The 21,624-nt window shown below is 36.5% G+C and overlaps 1 protein-coding gene across 1 annotated transcript in view; it reads right to left on the bottom strand.

The window, feature by feature from the left end:
* SEMA3A (semaphorin 3A) overlaps window positions 1-21,624 on the bottom strand; it is a 366,549-nt gene that overhangs the window by 223,602 nt on the left and 121,323 nt on the right. The window contains 1 exon segment of the mRNA XM_052638692.1: window positions 15,457-15,646. Coding sequence (XP_052494652.1) covers window positions 15,457-15,646 — 190 coding nt within the window.

The raw sequence follows: 21,624 nt of genomic DNA, 5'->3' as shown, positions 1-21,624 counted from the left end.
TTCTCGTTTGACAGCTAAAGAACAAAGCCAATCAGATAAGTATTAATCTCATTTTTGATGAAACAGTGGGCACAAGGGACATTGACTCTGTCTTGCAAAGAGATTTCACGTGCACCAGAAAGAAACTATTTGTTTGAGTCACTGGTCTCATTTGTTATTATGCTAGAAATCTTTCTCAAGAAGCTGTCTGGATTACAGGGTTGAATAGTAGAAAGAGAACACCTGTTCTGTTAGAGTGAGCAAAGGGAACCTTAATTCTGTTCTGAATAGGTGCCTCAGGAAGAAAAAGAAGGCTGAGACTCTATTGACCATGGGGAACATGAAGTGAAGGTAAGCAAATCCCATGGCTCCAGGTCAGTGTGTGAGAGCCTAATGGGGAATTTGAGTCTCAGGAGTACTTGCTCTGTTACAGCACAGCTTCTAATTTTATCTAGTTAGAATCAAATGCAAAAATGGTGAACCTCTGCTTGCCAGCCCAGGAGAAAAGAGAAAAAGTGATCAAAAGAATGATAAACTCACATAATATAGTGATCTGGCATAAAAAATCACCTTTGATATCTTGCTTTGCCTAAATAGTGACATCATGACGGAGTAAACGCATGCCCCATTCATTGTCAGAAGTTCTAAATGTACACTTTGCCAAAAACCTAAGAAAGTTTGAAGGAATTAGTATGTAACATAGAATATTTTTAATGTAATTTAAAATTTTACATGAAATCATAAATATCTGAATTTTTCTTAAATATAACTTGCATTTATACTGGACATGTGAAACTATATTGCTCTACGTAGATAAGTTGAGCTACATCCCCACATATGAAGTCTTCATCAGGAAAACAAGGCTGTGAAGCCCAATCTGAGCTATAGTCACGTTACAGAATCTTATTTCCACTTCTCAGATGATGACTCCATAATTATGAACTGAAGGCCAACTCTCAGGTTTCAGGAAAGCTAAACTGCTGCCTTGCACATGCCATTCATTTATAAACTAAATAATTTCATCACTTGTTATACAAATCTAAAGTTTAAATTCTGTAAACTCTTGTTTCAAAATTCCCTACTATTTGTGTGTTTGGACTGATTCTTCAGCCTTAAATGTTTTTTCTTCCAATCAAGTATTTTACTACGCAATTTTACAGCCCTTTAACTTAAACTAGGCTACATTTTGTTCTCAAATCCACTGTTTGTGTGATCTCACCTCTGCTCCTTAGCTCTCTCACCTGGAATGATCACCAGCCACCTCATCATGTTTTCCTTCAACCACCTCATTCCAGGAGTATTTAGTGAGGAGCAGTCATGTACAAGACTCTGTACTTGACTGGCAGTATAAGATGGATAGACAGCAGGTGAGATCCTACAAAGCTGGAAGTCTGTGTCCTTTCCCCTTCTGAATGTGCAGTTTCTTCAGGACAGGGGCCATATTGTGTTTCCTACTTCTCTGCCTCTTCAAAAGCCTTGACAAAGGTGATGTTTGTTTGAGAGGGCAGGGTCAGTAAACAGTTTACAGGGTGGGAGGATGTCCACCAAAAAGGTCACAGGTGTGATGTGGAGGAGGGAGTAGTATACTGGGGCATTACTGGGCTACAAGGTGGAGACAGTTTCACTTTCCAGATACTATCAGTTGTTGTACCACACCCCTAGCTGCTGGAATTTAAAATGTACTATTCTCAAATTCTGCAGATTCTCCTATACACAAACCAATCACCAAACCCAATTTTTCTATATGTTCAGTGTGTCTCATCTCCAGCCTTTCTTTTTCATTTTCATTATCATGATTGTTATTATGGCATTAATTTATTTCTTCATGTGTGAATCATTGCAGGAACTCCAAATAGCTCCCTCTATGCCCTAGACTACTTTAGGTTAATCATTCTTGTAGGTCAAACGAGGAAGTATGGGCTTTAATCAGAAGGAACTTTTTAAAATGGAATGGGATAATTAAATTTGAATTTCAGAAATAATTGTACTCAGTAACGAAAGAAAGAAGAGATAATTATAGGTGGCTGTTGCCAAAATAGGGCAAGTAATAAGAGCCTGACCTAACCTGGAGGAGGGAATAGGAAAGATTGGAGGGATGAACTAAAGAGGGAGACTCCATAAAACACTGAAGCTGGTAGATATGAGGAGGGTCAGCAAGGAAAAAGCGAAGATGTTAATGGTACAGATAACTAGGACAAAATGACAACATTCCCTGAAACTGAGAACAAGTAACTTTGCAGGGAGGACCGTGAGTACAGTTTTGAACAAACCAGTTGAGTTGGAGTTCCCTGTGAGAGGTCCTAGTGCAGACAGTCTACGGCATTTGCTGTGTGGAAGCTGCTGCTGCCCCTAAGTCGCTTCAGTCGTGTCCAGCTCTGTGCGACCCCATAGACGGCAGCCCACCAGGCTCCCCCGTCCCTGGGATTCTCCAGGCAAGAACACTGGAGTGGGTTGCCATTTCCTTCTCCAATGCATGAAGGTGAAAAGTGAAAGTGAAGTCGCTCAGTCGTGTCCAACTCATAGCGACCCCATGGACTGCAGCCTACAGGCAAAAGCCCCAAGCTGGCTCAGCAACTGGTTCCCAGAACTCACAGCATCTGGGAAAGTAATTTTCCCAGGCAGGGGTTTGGGCAGCCTTGGGAAGAGCTCCCTGGGCAACACTGGCTCCTGTTCTCCAGTTTCTGCTGGGCTTCCCCTCCCAGTCATCACTTGGAAGACACTTCTGCATCTCAAGGGTCAATAAAATTAATTTGTCCTTCAATCAGCATATTTTGTTGATGGAAAGTTGAGACATTTTGACTAAAATATATGAGATCCACACTCTCTGTTTAAGCACAATGTCTAGATTTAGGTGTATGTGTCTGTTTAGGAGAGGGCTTCCCAGGTGGCTCGGTGGTAAAGAACCTGCCTGCTATTGCAGGAGACGTGGGTTTGATCCCTGGGTTAGGAAAATCCCCTGGAGAAGGAAATGGCCACCCATCCCAGTATTCTTGCCTGAGAAATCCAATGCACAGAGGAGCCTGGCAGGCTATAGCCACAGAGAGTTGGACACGACTTAACAACCGACCAACAACAATGTGTACAGGAGTGAAATAGTAAAGTGGCAAGACTAGTTAATTAAGAAATTGTCATTTAATTTCTGTAGATTAGCCTGCTAAAATGAAAAATTCCTACCCTCTTCCCAAGAGAGATATAAAGGTTTTTCGTTTTTGAGGCTTAAAAACTTTCTCTAAACTCCCAGGGGAAAATTAACAGATTTTGTTTTCAAAATGATATATAGATAGGATAAAAAAGTTCTGAAGACTTTGTACTTCCAGAGAAAAAGGGTAGAGTGAGGTGGCCAGAATCAGTTTAAAAGATGATTTCAGATCTGGAAAGATGAAAGACTATTTTACTAGCAGGATCTGTTCTGCTCACACTGAACTCTGGAGGTAGAAGGCCCTGAGAGTGAAAGCACCGTATGCCTGCTCTTACAGCAAAGACACTACATGACCTGGAGCCAAGATGCTGAGAAGCCTCAACGGGAGGACTATTGAAAGGGGCACCTTGGCGACTTCCCAATGTACTAGTGCCTGCGAGAGAACAGAGAACAGCAGCATTGCACAGCAGAAGACGCTCAGGTAAGGTCAGCTATTAAAGGACAGAAGATCATGGCCAGGTGGAGGGAAGAGATGGTGCGGGAGTTTGGGACTGGCATGTACACACTGTTGTATTTAAAACGAATAACCAACAAGGACCTACTGTACAGCACAGAGAACTCTGTTCAATGTTGTTTAACAACCTAAGGGGAAAAGAAATTTGAAAAATAGATACAGGTATACATATAAGTGACTCACTTTGGTGTCCATCTGGAACTATCACAACATTGTTAATCAACTCTATTCCGATATAAAATAAAAAGTTAAAGAAAAAAAAGATTATGGCCTATTCTGAACCACTCAAGACCAGCCACTGAGCAAAGAGAGAGGATCTCCCATGCCTTTTGTCTCAATCTGTGTTCTAGTGATTGGCATTTCATTTTTCATAATTCTCAACAATGATGTTGAGAATTTCTAAAGCATTATTTAGAAAAATAATCATTTGGTTTAACTTTTCTTGTATTTGTTATGGATACACATATATATGGACTGTATATAAACACAGTGATTTGTGTAGCACTTTATCAATACATAATACAAGTACTTTCTGCATTTTGTGTTGCAAAATACCATGAATCTACAACTTTTTTCTAATATATTATGAATAGCTCCAAGATTTTACTAGCCTGTTTGTTTTGAAACCAAGTTTTTTTTCTTAAATGAGTCAGAGAAACATCCTGAACAATAAAAGTACTAAGTAAATCAAAATGTGTGCAGTATATGACTTCAGATTTAAATTATATGGCACATAACAGAAATACACAGTCAAGGGAACAATTTAATCCCTGAGGCTCATCATATAGATGATATGGATGTCTTGATATTAAAAACAAATATGATTTATAGGATAGCAATTGCTCTTATCAAGGGCTTCCCAGGTGGCACTAGTGGTAAAGAATCTGCCTGCCAGTACAGAAGACAAAAGATATGGGTTTGATCCTTATGTTAGGAAGATCCCCTGGAGGAGGGCACGGTATTCACTTCAGTATTCTTGCCTGGAGAATCCCATGGACAGAGGAGCCTGGCAGGCTATAGTCCATAGGGTCTCAAAGAGTTGGACACAATGTAACAACTGAACAAAAACGTGACTGAAGTGACTTAGCATGCATGCTCTTTTCAAAACTTGTTGGTGGATTGATTATACAAATAATAGAGCAAAACAGGAAAAAAAATAGGAATTAACTAGCAGAACAAGAAGAAACCTGCATTCTAAGCCAGTATATTTTATAATTTCAAGAAACTATAGTCATGGTGTTTTCCATACTGTGTTTTCAAGCACAGCTTTCTTTTTTTTCCCACTGGCTAAAACCAAGTTTGTCTCATATACTTTATAGACAAATCTCAAATGAGAGACGGATAGGCCCAAGTGACCACTGTGACCACCGTGGAAAAGTCCTTCAAGGATGTGCACTTGTCCGTCTTGCTATCATTTTCAGTCAAACACGGAAACACCTGTTAACTCCTTGACATTCCCGGCTTGACATGCTGCAGCTTTAAGTTCCCCTTGTTAAAGGACAAACTTGTTTCCATATCACATTTGAATTAATATGTATAAAACTGTATTATTACATACAATACAGAATAAATTCCCTTCCTAAAAATCAACACCCCCAAGTACTTTTAGATGGTGGTAATTATCACTTTTCTCTACCTCTGCCTTCTCGCAGACTTCTTGTGTTTAAGGTCCACCTTCCTGATGCCTTATTTTACAAAACTCCCTGAAGTTTTTAGCTAGGTGTGATACCACCTTTCTCTGAAGTTCCATTATGTTCACTTTAATCCAAGAATCTAGTTATTTATGAAGAAATCTGGTCGTTGCCTCACATGGTTTTCTGTGTTTGTCTTACATATAAAATACAAGTAAGAAATGCTTATTATTTATAATAACATTTTGGCAAATAATTGAAGTTTTCACAGTTAATGAAAACCTGCTGCTGCTGCTAAGTTGCTTCAGTCGTGTCCGACTCTGTGCGGCCCCATAGACAGCAGCCCACCAGGCTCCCCCGTCCCTGGGATTCTCCAGGCAAGAACACTGGAGTGGGTTGCCATTTCCTTCTCCAATGCATGAAGGTGAAAAGAGAAAGTGAAGTCGCTCATTCGTGTTCAACTCTTCATGACTCCGTGGACTGCAGCCCACCAGGCTCCTCCGTCAATGAGATTTTCCAGGCAAGAGTACTGGAGTGGGTTGCGGTGAAAACCTACATTCATTTAAACTGATTCTTAAAGGATGACTACAACAGAGCAGAGTTCATTCTCTTGACATTTCAAATTTGAAGACAGAAATTTAAATTTCTGCACATATTATAAAGACTCATAAGTACTTGTAAAGTTTTGATTTGATGTCAGGCATAAAGAACTTTGTGTTGGCTTTCCCCAAATATAGTCCTGAAGGATCTGGACTAGGACTCAATCATTTTTAAACATGAGTAATTATGATTGTATGTAACAGCACTCTGGGTAGTCATATTATTTCCTTTCCTATTGATATGTCTACCTTGTCACAAGACCAACATATATTTATAAGACTGTAAAGTCAAGCACTGTACATTAATTTATACTCTAGGTCTCAATTATAGATCTTCAAGTGGACTAAGGAAGTTCAGTTCAGTTCAGTCACTCAGTCGTGTCCGACTTTTTGTGACCCCATGAAGCACAGCACGCCAGGCCTCCCTCTCCATCACCAACTCCCGGAGTTCACTCAAACTCATGTGCATCTAGTCGGTGATGCCATCCAGCCATCTCATCTTCTGTTGTCCCCTTCTCCTCCTGCCCCCAATCCCTCCCAGCATCAGAGTCTTTTCCAATGAGTCAACTCTTCACATGAGGTGGCCAAAGTCTTGGAGTTTCAGTTTCAGCATCAGTCCTTCCAGTGAACACCCAGGACTGATCTCTTTAGGATGGACTGGTTAGATCTTCTTGCAGTCCAAGGGACTCTCAAGAATCTTCTCCAATATCACAGTTCAAAAGCATCAATTCTTTGGCGCTCAGCCTTCTTCACAGTCCAACTCTCACATCCATACACAACCACAGGAAAAACCATAGCCTTGACTAGATGGAACTTTGTTGGCAAAGTAATGTCTCTGCTTTTGAATATGCTATCTAGGGTGGTCATAACTTTTCTTCCAAGGAGTAAGCATCTTCTAATTTCATGGCTGCAATCACCATCTGCAGTGATTCTGGAGCCCCCAAAAATAAAGTCTGACACTGTTTCCACCGTTTCCCTATCTATCTGCCTTGAAGTAATAGGACCAGATGCCATGATCTTCGTTTTCTGAATGTTGAGCTTTAAGCCAACTTTTTCACTCTTCTCTTTCTCTTTCATCAAGAGGCTTTTCAGTTCCTCTTCACTTTCTGCCATAAGGGGGGTGTCATCTGCATATCTGAGTTTATTGATATTTCTCCCAGCAATCTTGATTCCAGCTTGTGCTTCTTCAAGCCCAGCGTTTCTCATGATGTACTCTGCATATAAGTTTAATAAGCAGGGTGACAATATACAGCCTTGATGTACTCCTTTTCCTATTTGGAACCAGTCTGTTGTTCCATGTCCAGTTCTAGCTGTTGACTAAGGAAAGTAGCCTACCATTCTCTCTCATGCTCTCAATTATGTAAGATTGGGATCTTAAGCAGCTGACTCTGCACACATTTTGTACATTCTCACTTCAACAAAGACTCCTGTGGCTCCTTCCTTTCATGTCTACTCTTCTGGGCAGGAGGGCCTTGGGAGCAAGGGCTGGGGGTGGACGTAGGCAGTGGTCTCAGGCTATAGAACACAAAGCCAGAGGCTGAGTTGGAGATGAAAAGCAAAGGGCAATGAGTAACTGCAGCTCTGGGTGAGTGGAATCAAGGCTAAGAGGAAACTCATAAGGAAGACTCTGCAACACTAATCTTAGCAAAGTGCCAAGCGCAAAGCCAGAATTGTCCCAAAAGTATGGATGGTGAAATATAGTCAATTTAAACTTTTAAATGATTATATTTTCAACTTTGTTTGGTAGGACTGGTTTGTTCTACACAAAGTTTCAGATACAGTGAGAGTGATAATGAGACATTTTATCTTTGACCACTTTTGGTTTTATTTATTTTTATTTTATTTTATTTTTTTTAATTTTAAAATCTTTAATTCTTACATGTGTTCCCAAACATGAACCCCCCTCCCACCTCCCTCCCCATAACATCTCTGTGGGTCATCCCCATGCACCAGCCCCAAGCATGCTGTATCCTGCGTCAGACATAGACTGGCGATTCAATTCTTACATGATAGTATACATGATAGAATGAGAATCATCTCACTCATTTTGTTTACTGGCTGTGTATACTGAGAAACAGTAATAAGGAAAATCAGGTATTTGTTGAAAGAAATGACATAATTTTCCTCCTAGAATAGTCAAAGATGCATATATTATTAAATACTATCTCCTAGTTGCAGGCAAACAAAGATTGCCCTAGACACTTTCTGATTCAGTGCTGAAATAAGCTTGGCTCATTGCGCTCAGTCACTTCGGTTGTATCTGACTCTACAACGCTATGGACTGTAGCCTGCCAGGCTCCTCTGTCTATAGGATTCTCCAAGCAAGAATACTGGAGGGGGTTCCCATGCGCTTCTCCAGTGGTCTTCCTGATGCTTGGCTCAGGGGAGACACCACTGTTCTTTGTTGGAGAAGGCAATGGCACCCCACTCCAATACTCTTGCCTGGAAAATCCTATGGACGGAGGAGCCTGGTGGGCTGCAGTCCATGGGGTCACGAAGAATCGGACACGACTGAGCGACTTCACTTTCACTTTTCACCTTCATGCATTGGAGAAGGAAATGGCAACCCACTCCAGTGTTCTTGCCTGGAGAATCCCAGGGACGGCGGAGCCTGGTGGGCTGCTGTCTATGGGGTCGCATAGTCGGATACGACTGAAGCAACTTCGCAGCAGCAACAGCAGCTGCTCTTTGTGCACATCAGAATGCCTCCTCTGATATCCTCCTATTCTAGTATCTGGCACAGAATTTACTTTCTCTACCATGTTACAATGTACAATTCACTTATAATGAATTATTAAAATTTTTAAATTTTGTACTCATTTATAAACAGGTATATTTTGGGTTTAGAAATAACATATACGTGATGAGGAACAATTTCATTCAATGAGTGACTGTGCCACCGTTTGAGACTATAATGATAAACAATCATACAAATCTGCCCGTGAGAAATTCTCAATCTGACACGACAAAGATGATCCACATAAGTAGTTTTACGGACTAAAGAACTCATTGGACATATTTAATAGAACTAAGCTTCATTTAGCTTGCTGATGAAGACTCAAGGGGGTGATGTTATATTTTATCTAAAGACATGTTTATGATTGTGGCGACAAATTAAGTTACTGTAAAGGTTTGGTCAACATTGTTTGTCATGCCATATCTCTTCAACTAAAAGAAACCTGGAAATGTAGGTTTAATGACTCATTCAGGAGATGACAAAACTCCCTAAATTTGTGGCTCCTTTCAGTTTTACTCTAAGCTTGTATGAAATACTAAGACCAATTCATTCTTCATATGTATCAACAGAATTTTATTTTTGCTTATCTTCATTCCCTAATTCAAGTATAAATTGTATATCCTCTTATCCTCGGTTTGACAGAGTCCAGCTTTGTTACTGTTTGGAAATAGTGGGTAATTTCTCTATTTATACTGATGTTTATGTCTTGGCAATAGAAGAGATAGTAACTGGAGACATTTAGACTTATTTGGGTCAGATAGAATTTATTGATTCTTTGGTATGTTTAATTATGATAATAATTTAAAACAACCTACAAATCTAAAGGAGTCATTCTTTTAAAATATACTGATTATAATTTTCTAAACATTATTTTACTTTCTCAACTAGCTACTCTCCAATTGTAAATGATGGCAATAATGGGCCACAGGCAGGCAGGCTCATTCCTGTTAAGCCCATTTTATAATTCAGGCTTAAAATAATTATATATAAGTATACACACATACATACACACACACACACATATATATATATTATGTATATCCACAGGACACTGTCCTTTCATCATTCTGATTCATACCACTACTTCAGTCATGACTGTTTACACTTTACAGATCAATTTCACATGGAAATTCTCATTTAAGTTAAATTACATTATTTATTTATTTATTGGTTATAACAATTTATTTTTTGAGGGTTAGAATGGCTCAGCTGGTAAAGAATCTGCCTGCAACGTGGGAGACCTGGGTTTGATCCCTGGGTTGGGAAGATCCCCTGGAGAAGGGAAAGGCTACCTACTCCAGTATTCTGGCCTGGAGAATTCCATGGACTGTATAGTCCATGAGGTCACAAAGAGTCGGACACCACTGAGTGACTTTCAGTTACTCACTCACTCGTGTACTAACAAATGCAAACAGCACATCAAACTCTGTAGCAAATCCTATTTTAACTAATGCTTCTACTTTATGCATGCTTGACTCTTACTCCAGTTTTTCCAAGTTTGGCCTCCCCAAATTACTCTGTGTGTACTTGTCTTAGCAGCCTGCCCATTTTCCAAACTAAATGAAAGAACTGTCACAAATTGCTAGTGCCACCTATTAGCAGAAGCATAGAACTGCAAAGCATGGTAATTCCTTTAAACAGCACCTTAGATGTCTTGATGGGTAAAATTCATCTCAAGACCCACTGATTCTAATTTACGTTTACAACTGCTGGCCTTTCTAAAATAAGCTTTCATTGCATGAACTAAACTTAGATAAGTCATATATTTTGGTGATTTTACTTACATCTTTGCATTAATGGATCATTTTATCAGTTTTTTTTTAATGATGAAATACAATGTCTTTGTCAATTAATATGTGGCTATGATATAATATCATGACTTTATAAATGAACATTACCAGATAAATATTAATTAAAATTTTACTTCATACTGGAAGATTAGAACATGCTTAAATATAAATTTCATTTAAAATAGACGGATTTTAGATTTTACAATTCATCAAAAAGATGTAAAGGTGTGTATGATATTATGATTTTCGGAACTGTGATACATAGGTGTGTAGCTGAAGTTTTTAAATGAGAAAAATCAGGATAAGAAATTAAGCCACAAAATTTTTTACAGCTGACTTTAAATTTTTGATAACTTTATAAGTTATCAAAGCTCACATCTGAAATACAATTATATACTCACACTAAACATAAATGGATTATGCTCTGTAACCAACAGTTTAACTTTTATTTTGTTACTGGGAACATATGCAATTGTATGAATTGATTCAAATTAAATTTATTCCTGACAAATCCTTTAGTAGCATTCATTCTTAAATATAAAATTTAAATATAATTGACTGAAAATCACAACATATTTTTAAATCATGTGTGACTGATGTATGTTAATAAAAAATAAGAAAAAGAAAAATCAGTTTTAGTTATATCTATACTTCTATCTAGTTACCTAAATATTTAGGTACTTCATATCACTGACAATAATTGAGTTTAGGAAATACAATTTATATAAAAAGAAACAACAACCTGAAAAAGCTAGAATTGGAAAATTCATCTCTTCAGTATTCAGGTTTCCTTAAGTTATTAAAGACTGCCTCTCATCAAAAGTTGGTGGGTTAGTCTTACATGGGACGGATTTGTGGTCTCAGTCATTTTCTTACTTGCTAAAGTTACACTGAATCTGGTTGCTGCTATAAACAGGGAAGCCTCAACTTGAGACTTTCACCAGCTCTCATATGACCTGATCAACACTGAATCACAAGATGTGAGACTGGGCATTTTATTTTGATTTTTTTATCATTCTGCATGGGTATACTTGTTGAGTAGATAAGTAAAAAGTTCAACTTTTCCATGTGCTTAAATTGAAGATTTCAGAATCAAAAGATGATTTTTACAGTTAATAGAATTTGGAAAGAAAAGACCATGCTAAATGAGAATCAGCAAAAAGGAGACCTGATGCCAAATATGCAGTGACTATTGGAGAAAAGGTATTGCAAATAATTTATAACATCTTTGCTCTGTGAAAATATTTGCATATTACCCTTACTTTTCATAGACACATTCCATTTTATCTCTGAGGAGATTTCCAATACAAGGCAAATTCCATCTTATACTATTATTTGAATACTTGAGATATTTCTGAAAGGTTTTCCTGAGACTCAAAAAGTTCATGCTCACTAAAATACATATACACTTAATTTAATGTGTGACTGTCTTTTAAACCAATATAAATTTTATTATAAAGCATTTTATTACAACTTACCAAGATTGCTTTTATTAACACTAAAATATTAATATAAATTTTGCCCTGAATATATATTTATCTATTCATATATACATATATGTGCATATATGTTTGTGCTTTGTTAGCAGTAATCAAAATCTCTGAAAAGTCAACAAGTTTAATTAGCAAATCATTATTCATACTAACTAAATTTTGAAGTGGTCATATTGTATTGAATAATGGCAAATAAAAAATACTTTGCAAATTCTGATTCATAATGTTTAGTTTAACATCATCATATATCTGAAATATATGTTTGAGAATTTTGACTTATCTAATAACCCCTTTCTTACAATAATTATACAATTTGACTGTGAAAAGAAACCTTCACAAAATATGAGAGGAAAGCTTCTGAAAAATCTACTATTTATTAGTACTATTTACTAAGTATTCTATTGTAGATAAAATTAAAGGAACTGACTTAATCTTTGGATTCACATGATCACCATCATATTCAGACTTGCATATGTCTTTGATTTCTACTAAAACTCAAGCACACAATGTCCTGGAAAAGCTCATTGCATTGAGTGATGGAACATTTGTCATTTGTTTAAAACCCCAAACCTAATTTATTTGCTTGTGATTTCCATAGGTTTTTCTGAAGTCTTCACTGTACCACACACTCCAAAAGGAAAATTTTATGATATTCTGGTATTTCATGGGAAAAGTGAAATTTCACTAGTTTTGTAGGGGAAATAAACAGTTATGCACTGATTTTAAAAATAATAATTATAACATTTAGCTATGTTATATGAATTTAAGGAAGGGAAAACTATCTCTGACTGAGTGTTTCTGGAGGATAATTTGTTTGTGACTGCTGAGATTTATAGAGTTCTCACATTTGCTTCCCCCACAAGGATTCTAAATCAGATTGGTTCAGAGGAAAAGTGAGCATACCCCATTTTGCTAATATTATCACTTCTCCACATGGTCCTGAAAACATCTATTCTATTACTTTTTCCGAGAAAATAAAGAGGTACCTTATTAGATATGTATATACATCTACTACAAAGTCTGACTTCTTGTTTTTTTACTTATTTTTCTCGCTCACTTAACATATCAAATCTCTTTTATCTCCTATCAGACAAGATGACAAGTAGAAAGTAAGCACAGTGATTGCCTGAAACTTTTTGTCTTGGCAACCTGAGCAATGAGAGAGTTAACTTAATGGTGGATCTTTGAAAACAAGTGACCATGGGAAATTAGAGTTGGCAGGGATTTAACTCTTCATGAATCATGCTAGAATATTTTTAAGGGCAAAGCAGTGAATGTTTTAACCATGTTTGACATCTAATTAAGGGGGAAAAAGAAGGAGCTAAAAAAAAAAATCTCTCTATTATAGTTTAGTAACAAAGTACTGACAATTGATTACCAGACAGTTGCTTTGGCAAACAAGTCTACACATAGAGAAAAAAGGTAATGATGTATCAATAAAATGATAGAAGAAAATTGCTTGGGCAATCCCTTTTATTCCTTTTGCTGTTCATTTCACAGGTTGTTTTACCAAATTGTCAACCTCTAGGTACATCAATAGAATTGTTATGTAGTTGTAAGGCAGCTTTTGGTTTAAAGGAAAGCAGAATAAGTCTAATGGATACCATTACTAAGAAGAGCTCATAAACACAGTGTCAAATGTACACATCTTGTCAATATATACAACTCACTTAATTTAGACAAGTTTAAAGCATTTGTGTATAACAAAAGACTATTCTAATGAAATGCTATCTTCTAATATGTGGAAAAACTGGTGCCTCTTCTATTAATGGAGAGTAATCCATTAACATGGAAATAAAATTATTGTAAAATAAATAAACATAATTCTCAATTTTATAATTTATTTAGCACTTAGACAAGTATCTTAAAATACAGTAGATTTTAAAAAGGCATGTCATGTCTAAAACTTATTCCAAAATTATAGCATATATTTATTTACATCTTCAGGAACTAAACTTGTATGTAAAACTCACTCATAAGAAATATAAACTTGGAGAAACTGGACCATCAACCTAAGAATTACTGGATGGACTACTCTCAGAGAATAAAAACAGAAAGCAAAAACTAACAAAAACAGAGATATCATAATATCATATACTAGGTAAATAATTTAAAGACAGCTACTATATAAAGATATACCTGGAATTTAATTAAATATTTAATGCTTACTATTTGATTATTTTTAAAAATCTTATATAAATATAATTGAAAATTCATTCTCCTTTTAACAACCAAAAAATTATACCAAAATATAGTCTTCAATTCAATGTATTTTATTTATGTAATAAATCTAAATAAACATATTAATAGGTGTTTAATTTTCTAATCCAAAAGTGTGAAAATTACATCTGTCTTTCTTATTTGTGCTCCTCATTCACCCTAGAGTATTCAGAAAGAGATGTTCCCCATCATGTGAAAATTAAAGAATATGTTTTCTGGCATCAGGTAATGTACAGCAGACAGACATTTCTACAGAGAGGTTCAATAATTTTCTTTCATATTACAGGCTAAAAACAGAATATAATTGAAGCCTCTCACTGCCCCACCCCCAACTGTAGAAATTTGAGAATCATAAGAAAGCATCACCTTAGGGAGTAAAACTACTTGAGTTAAAACAGTTTAATCTTCAATTCCATTTTAATAATATCTCACTATATAAATATTTTCTTCCATTAAATTTATATACATCATGTTAGAATTTACATTAGCATGATTTTACACATCTGTCTATAAAATCCATCTAAACAACTGTAGAACAAATATTTTCTTTAAAATCCTCATTAAAAAACAGCATATATATTAAACTGTAACCAGACCAACCATGTGATAAGGCTTTTTAATCCCCCTCTTAAATTTATACTTTGTTTTGAAAAGAAGTTCACACAACTAGCTGTACAACTAGAAAGTAGTATCTCTTCAGTTCTCACTCAAGTACATAAGAGTCAAATAACATTATATTTCAAAGGTTTTAGCGTTATACCAATTAGCCAAATACACAGTCTTTTGTATAATCATAACACTAGAAAAACTAGTCTGTGCTTTCCAGTTTATATTCTCTTGGCAAACCATGATCTACTGCTTATGTTAAGCATCTGATTGTCAGATTTGAACAAACTGAATATTCATGACAACAATTAACCATTTACTGTCTAAAACTAAGAAAATATTATTTATCATAACAATTATTATATGTGAGGCATACACATCTACAAAGAGACCATTGTTGCAACAGTGGTTTTAAAAAATATTTTAACAGGAGTAGAGTGAGAAAAATTAACAGGATATATGATCACATACACGGATCTGTATTTACCAGGCATTCAGCTCTTTTCTGCAAATGTGATTAAATGCTCTTTGTTTGCATTTAAATTGTCATATATCCAACAGAAGGCATGATTTTATAAAGAAAAAAAAGTGTTTCAATCATCTCCAAAAGACCCACACAATCACAAAGGTTTCTCAGGTTAAACTCAAGGTTTTAAGGTTTGGGTTGGGAGGGAGTTCAAGGAATAAAAAGGCAGGGGGCAGAGGGGAATTAGAAAGCTAGCCAAATAAAAGGGAAAGAAAAACTTACCTTTGTAGGATAATTTCAGTCTTGGCACATTGTTTTTCCCATTTTGATAGTTTGCTCTTGCTGTAAGTAATACTCCCCAGAAAAGACAGACAATCCTAGCGAACCAGCCCATGCTGCAGACGCTGTTGGTCCTATGCTGCTTCAGTCCGTCCTGTATTGTGCGGCCAGAGAAGTTCAAACAATCTGGAAACTGGAGGTAACAGGTGATTTAGGTCAGTTTCATTCATAAATGCAGACAATCAAGACCTCCAGGCAACACTAACACCTCTTCTTCTGTAACAGTCACTGAAGCACAGAAACTTCAAACCCTCCAAAAAAAAAAAAAAAGAATCGAGCCAGGCACCGGATAATGAGGCACAACTGTTGTGTGGAAAAAAAAAGAAAAAAAAAAAAACACAAGGCTGCTGCAGTGGTGCTTAAGAAGCAGTTCCTTTTATCTAGGTTCTTCTGATAGCTGGCGGACTCTAATCCTGTTCCCTGCTTCATTCGGCTCTGGCTCCGGGGAAGCAGAATGAAAGGGAAACAGAGAGAGAGAGAAAGAGAGAGAGAGAGAGAGAGAGAGAGGAACCGTGAGCAGCGCGGACTTTTCCTGTACACATGTAGGGAGAGATGACACAAGATCCCACAGACAGGTTTTCCCAACACTCACTAGACTGGCTGACAATGGGAGAACAGGCAAGCTCAACCCACTCCCCTTCCCTCGTGTCACACAACACATGCAAAAAACATCTCGTAGAGATTACAGCCGGGAGCAGAACCCTCCAGCGTGCCTGTGAAAGGCATGTAGCTATAAATTTACTTCCCAAGGCAACCGTTGTTTTATAGCCATTTTTAGGTGCAATTTTGAGAAAACAATCTGAATTCTGCTACCTACATAATTTACAACTCATGCTCATTATATAATTCTGCTTGAACTTGTGTGGTGTATATGTATGTTTATGCCTGTATACATATGTAGATATGCATATATATGTCTGTCCTTTTCATCAGTATAACTTTAACCGCTGAAGGTTTTAAAGCCTTGTTAGCGATTGTTCCCTTCTCCCAACAAACCCCCTCGGATCAACCACCCCCTCCCCCGCCCCACTGCAAATTCAGGGAAGAAATTCCTAGTAAAGCCCATTTCAACAATCAGTTCGAGACAAATATAGGTCCACTGAGAATTATAAATTACAACAAGGGATTCTCAAAAGGATACTCAGAATTTAAAAACATCTATGGTTTTTCAGCTTCTGGAATGCTCTGGCTAACGTTTCCAATGCATCCCATCTCATTAATTAAAGCCACTTCCCTAGTTTTGGTTTAAAGAGCAGAGAAAGATGACAAAGTTCACAGAACTCCCTGCTGAGTGTCAAGGACCAACATAAAGAGAGTATCTCTGTGTCTTCATGAGCTGGTGAAGGGTTACTAAATTTTCTGTGGACACACATGTATTTATGCAGTCATACAAATACCACTAATTCTTTCCTAAATAGGCATGTCTGAGGTGTTTAAATTTCCTTTTCTATTTTTCTTTCAGTTTTTCTCAGAGCTGATATCCATATAGGATTGTGTGTGTGTGTGTGTGTGTGTGTGTGTGTGTAGGAAGGGTGCATAAATATCAAAGAATTTTCCCGTTATATTCCCCAACTCTCTCTAATTTGCACCCTCCCCCAACCCCAGGTACAACACACAGGTTAGAAATACAGAGGAGAGGACTGTTCCAATAATACGGAAATTACGTGGCTGAAAGGAGAAGGTGAGTTTGCAATTAAAAACATGAACACTCATTGAAAGTGGTTTAGTATTCATATGTGAAAAAAAAAAAAAAAAGACCTGAGGATTGTCACGACAGCTTTCATTACTTAATGTCTACAGACCAATAGAGAAAGAGCAGCTCTCCCTGTGCACAAGTGTGTGTGTGTGTCTGTGTGTGTGTCTGTATTTGCCTGAGAGTAGGCGGAGGAGGAGGAGGAAGAGAGTGAAAAGGATTTAAAGGGGGGAGAATGGGTGAAGGGGAGGAGGAATTCCGTGTCTACTCCATTAGATTGATTCATCAAATAGACCGTATTGTATTTGTCACTTCCCACAGGCCTATTGATCAGTCAGTATTGTTAAGAAAATAAAATCCAAAAATAATGTTGATTTTACTGATTCCCACACTTGTTATCCTGAGCACTTTTCATGCTCTAGGCAATGGATTAAGGCTACAAATGACAAGAGGCTTGTCTGTCTTCCATGGATTACTCTCTATAGACATTCATTCTGTGGAGGAATTCATGTCACTTTGGGATTATTTAGGAGATTGGACTAATGGATTATTCTATTGAAATATCACATATGATTATTTTAAATACTGTACATAGTTATGCCATTTTCACTAATATATATTTTAAATATTTATTTTCTCCAGCTCTTGTTACCTCAAGTAGGAGAGCAAGTTTATATTTGTCAAAACTAAACAGGATAAGCAAATTTAGAAATGTATCCATTTCACTTGTGTAATGTCTAATCCTGAAACATTTTGATGCATTCCAGGAAAAATAAAAGATTGTAGGTAAAATTCAGATAAAAGAGGGTGAGAATTGACTCCATGGAGATGAAAGACAATCTATATTTTGGACCACAAAATCAGGACAGAATTATTTCATTTTCTAAAATAAATACTTTAAAAGTGAAGTCAGAATTGGATACCATAGACACCCCCCATGTTTATATCCAAACACAGGTTTCTCTTTTAAAAAATTCTGCTGTATTTATTTACATTTGATATTATTCTTACTCTCTGAAATTTTTATGATCTTTAGGTCTTTTCAAATATTTGAAAGTTTAATGAATTCACATTTACTTCTCTGTAGATTTTTTAATTTAAAAAATGTAGAATAGGAAGTTCTTTATGTAAGTATAACTGTTCTAGACTTATTACATTACAAAAATAGAAAAGTGTGACCACAGATAGACTGTTTTTTAATGTAGAAAGAAAGAGAGAAAGAAAAGGAGGGCAGAGAGAAAGGAAGGAATGTACTACATGCCTGAAAAATATTTGCCAAAGTATTTGTTATATTTCTACTGATTTCTCAATTGACATTGGGGATAAAGTTGTTTTCCATGTTTTCCTTATACACCCAAACATGTGAGGGATAATCAAGGTTAAACCTATTTCCCAGTTGTACACAGGGTGTGTAATTGCTCAATCGTGTCTGACTCTTTGTCACCCCATGGACTGTAGCCCACCAAGTTACTCTGTCAGTGGGATTCTCCAGATAAGAATACTGGAGAAGGTTGCCATTTTCGTCTCCAGGGGATCTTCCTGATCTAAGGATTGAACCCTCATCTCCTGCGTTGGCAGGTATATTCTTTACCACTGTGCCACCTATTTCTCGGTTGAAGTAGATGCAAAGTTGAGGTGGACCTGGGTGAGTGTTTCTCAGAATCTATCAACATCTCCATGCTTGAAATGTGGACTTTGATTCACCTCCCAAGAAACATCACTCCCTACTCTGAGAATATGTGAACTCAGCCCTGACACAGTCAAGCCTGCTGTATTTACCACATTAACCGTTGATCTTACTGCATTACTTACATTTTTAAAAGTCAGAAATATATTGACCTTTTAACATTGTATTTTTTAAGGTACAAGTGAAAAATCTTATTTTGTTTCTCTTAAAGCAATATCTCTATTTTCAATTATTTTCTAACCCGCAATCTACATCATGTGCTATAATTAACTCTACTTGCAACTGAGCTCCTAATATCTTCTTAAATTTCAAGTTTTCAGATGTGACTAAATTCTGCTACAGAGTCAAATCTGAGCAGGTGTTTAATATGGTGATCATGCTGTTGTATACATTTCTGTCAAATAAATCTGTAGTTTTTAATCTCGCCTCCCTCCATATTGAGATGGATTACAGAGACTTCCAAGTATAAAACTCTGACAGGCAGTTTTCTGGGTGGTGTGGTTGATTTTCTAGAGAAGCAACTCTTCCAACTTCACTACAGGTTGGTTAACTCTTCTTTCTCAATTAAGATTGGTATAGTTGTAGAAGATAGATGTTAAAGCAATTTTCCATAGGAAATGTATTTTTGATCTTCTCGTCTATTAGTTAAAAGCCATGTGTACATTTTCAATGTCTACTTCATATAGTTTATTATTTATTATGAAACACACTGAGATGGCAATAAACATTGTGATTTAATAGCAGAAATTGTTCTAATTTGTGAGATGGCATTTCAAGTGCTTCTCCAGTTTATAGACACCCTGATACTTTCTGTGAGTGGTAGGCAAAAATACTTGCCATATTTGTACATAAAAGAATATAAGGAGAAACATTGTTCAGATATAATTAAAAGATTGAGTGGAGTAAATGTACTTGAAGTTATGGTGTACATCATTAAACACACCTGTCTCTCCCTGCAATCCCACTCCACCCCGGTTAGATCTAGAAAACACCCTCAAAATGTGTGCCACCCACAGAACTAGGTGCCTCTTTAAGAGAAACTACTGAGTTAAGAATTTCAAAATGCATTGGATAACCAGCTCTCCTAGGAAACAACACCAAGAAGGAAAACAAATACTAAAAACAAATAAAAATTTCCATATTCTTTCCAAGGTGCTATTCAATTGAGTCAAGAAAAAAAAAAAAACTGTATTGGTTTCTATTCAACATCTGCTATTTCCTTTTTTTTTCTTCAAAGGAATGCTTCATTAGTATATGAGAAAGGCCTGTGATCAACAGAATTATAGCAAATGTCAGAGTAGAACATTTGCCCTTGCTCTGACATCTCATGCTGGAAATTCATTTTTAATGAGGGTTTTTCTGGTAAGGGAATTTGAATCTCTCTCTTTTTTTTTTTTCTAAAAAAGAAATGTGTGGGTGAAAACATTCTTTAGAAGATCAGAAGACATCTTATTAATTGGGAAAACTAAATAGTTGATGTATTATTCATTCCAGCTAAAAAAAAAAACGATAGTTATTTAAGAACTACTGTGGTAGTCGCTGAGAACTGGGGGTGGCAGGTTAAAAGCAATATTTAAGAAATTAAATTAAACTTTTTATAATCTGACCCTTATGAATGCTTTTAGTATAAGCCACATGTGAAAGCATCAGTTGAGAAGAGAGACTGGTAAGAAGCAAAGGGAATTCAATCTCTAGGGAAGCATTAACTCCTCCCTTCCCCTCCTACACACCCATGAACAGAGATCTCAGTAAAAGAATGGAGTAGTTCCTCCAAACTGAATTTTCAACAATGTAAGCAAAAAACAGCTTTATGCTTTTCCTTGTGACATCACTGTTAATCATATTTAAGGTAAATAGGGACTCGAGATAAAGGCCCTTTTGTTTTTCAAATGAATTTACATGATAGATTAACTCAGGAGTTCAGAAACTGGCCAGTCACATTATTTGTGACTCTAGGTTTAAAAAAGTTTAAACAATTTAGGGGTATCAGAAATTGCAGGAGGAGGCTCCTTAGTGTTCAGGTAAAACGATAGCTTCTTTTTCCTTGAGGGTTTGAATCACAGGGCTAGCAGGCAAGTTTTATTTCACTTGTGTGGGGAATAGAAGAGAGTGACCAAAAAAAAAAAAAGATGCATAAAATTTTGTTTATATTTAGTGTCTATGCAGCCAAAAGTGGCTAAAATCTAGTTATAGGGATGGGATTTATCATTTCCACAGTCTCTCTTTTCTTTCAACTTCTTAAATCAATCATATTTTTCAACATTTCAAAATGTTTTGCACGTGGGATTTTTCCTTTTTCACCTAGTTAAGGAGCAGAATCACTATAGCTTCTTTATTCGATTATCTGATAAGTGAATGCAGTTTTCCTGAATATAAATATATTGAAATAATAAGACACGGAAATACCTGTGTAGGTTTTTGCTATTGTGGTTGTTGTTTTGTTTTGTTTTTAAGTGAGAGTGTCTCCACCTCAACTCAAATGGAACAAGAAAGTTTTCAAGTGAGACAAAAATCCCATTGTTAATACTGATCAGTACAGGGTAGGCAGTGAGGAGGAAAAAATGAGGCGTCCGTGGAATACAAATGAAATGAGCAGGTTGGCTGTTGAGTGTTGCAGGATATGAAGTTATTAGTTATTTGCTTTCAGCAAAGGCATAGCACACAGCTTCTCACTGAATAAATAAATAAGCAGATCTGCACTAAGCAAACAAAGTGAAGAAACTGCACAGTA

The sequence above is a fragment of the Budorcas taxicolor genome, chromosome 4 (assembly GCF_023091745.1).
Source record: "Budorcas taxicolor isolate Tak-1 chromosome 4, Takin1.1, whole genome shotgun sequence".
Lineage (NCBI taxonomy): Eukaryota > Metazoa > Chordata > Mammalia > Artiodactyla > Bovidae > Budorcas > Budorcas taxicolor.
This window is presented reverse-complemented; position numbering and strand designations above follow the sequence as displayed.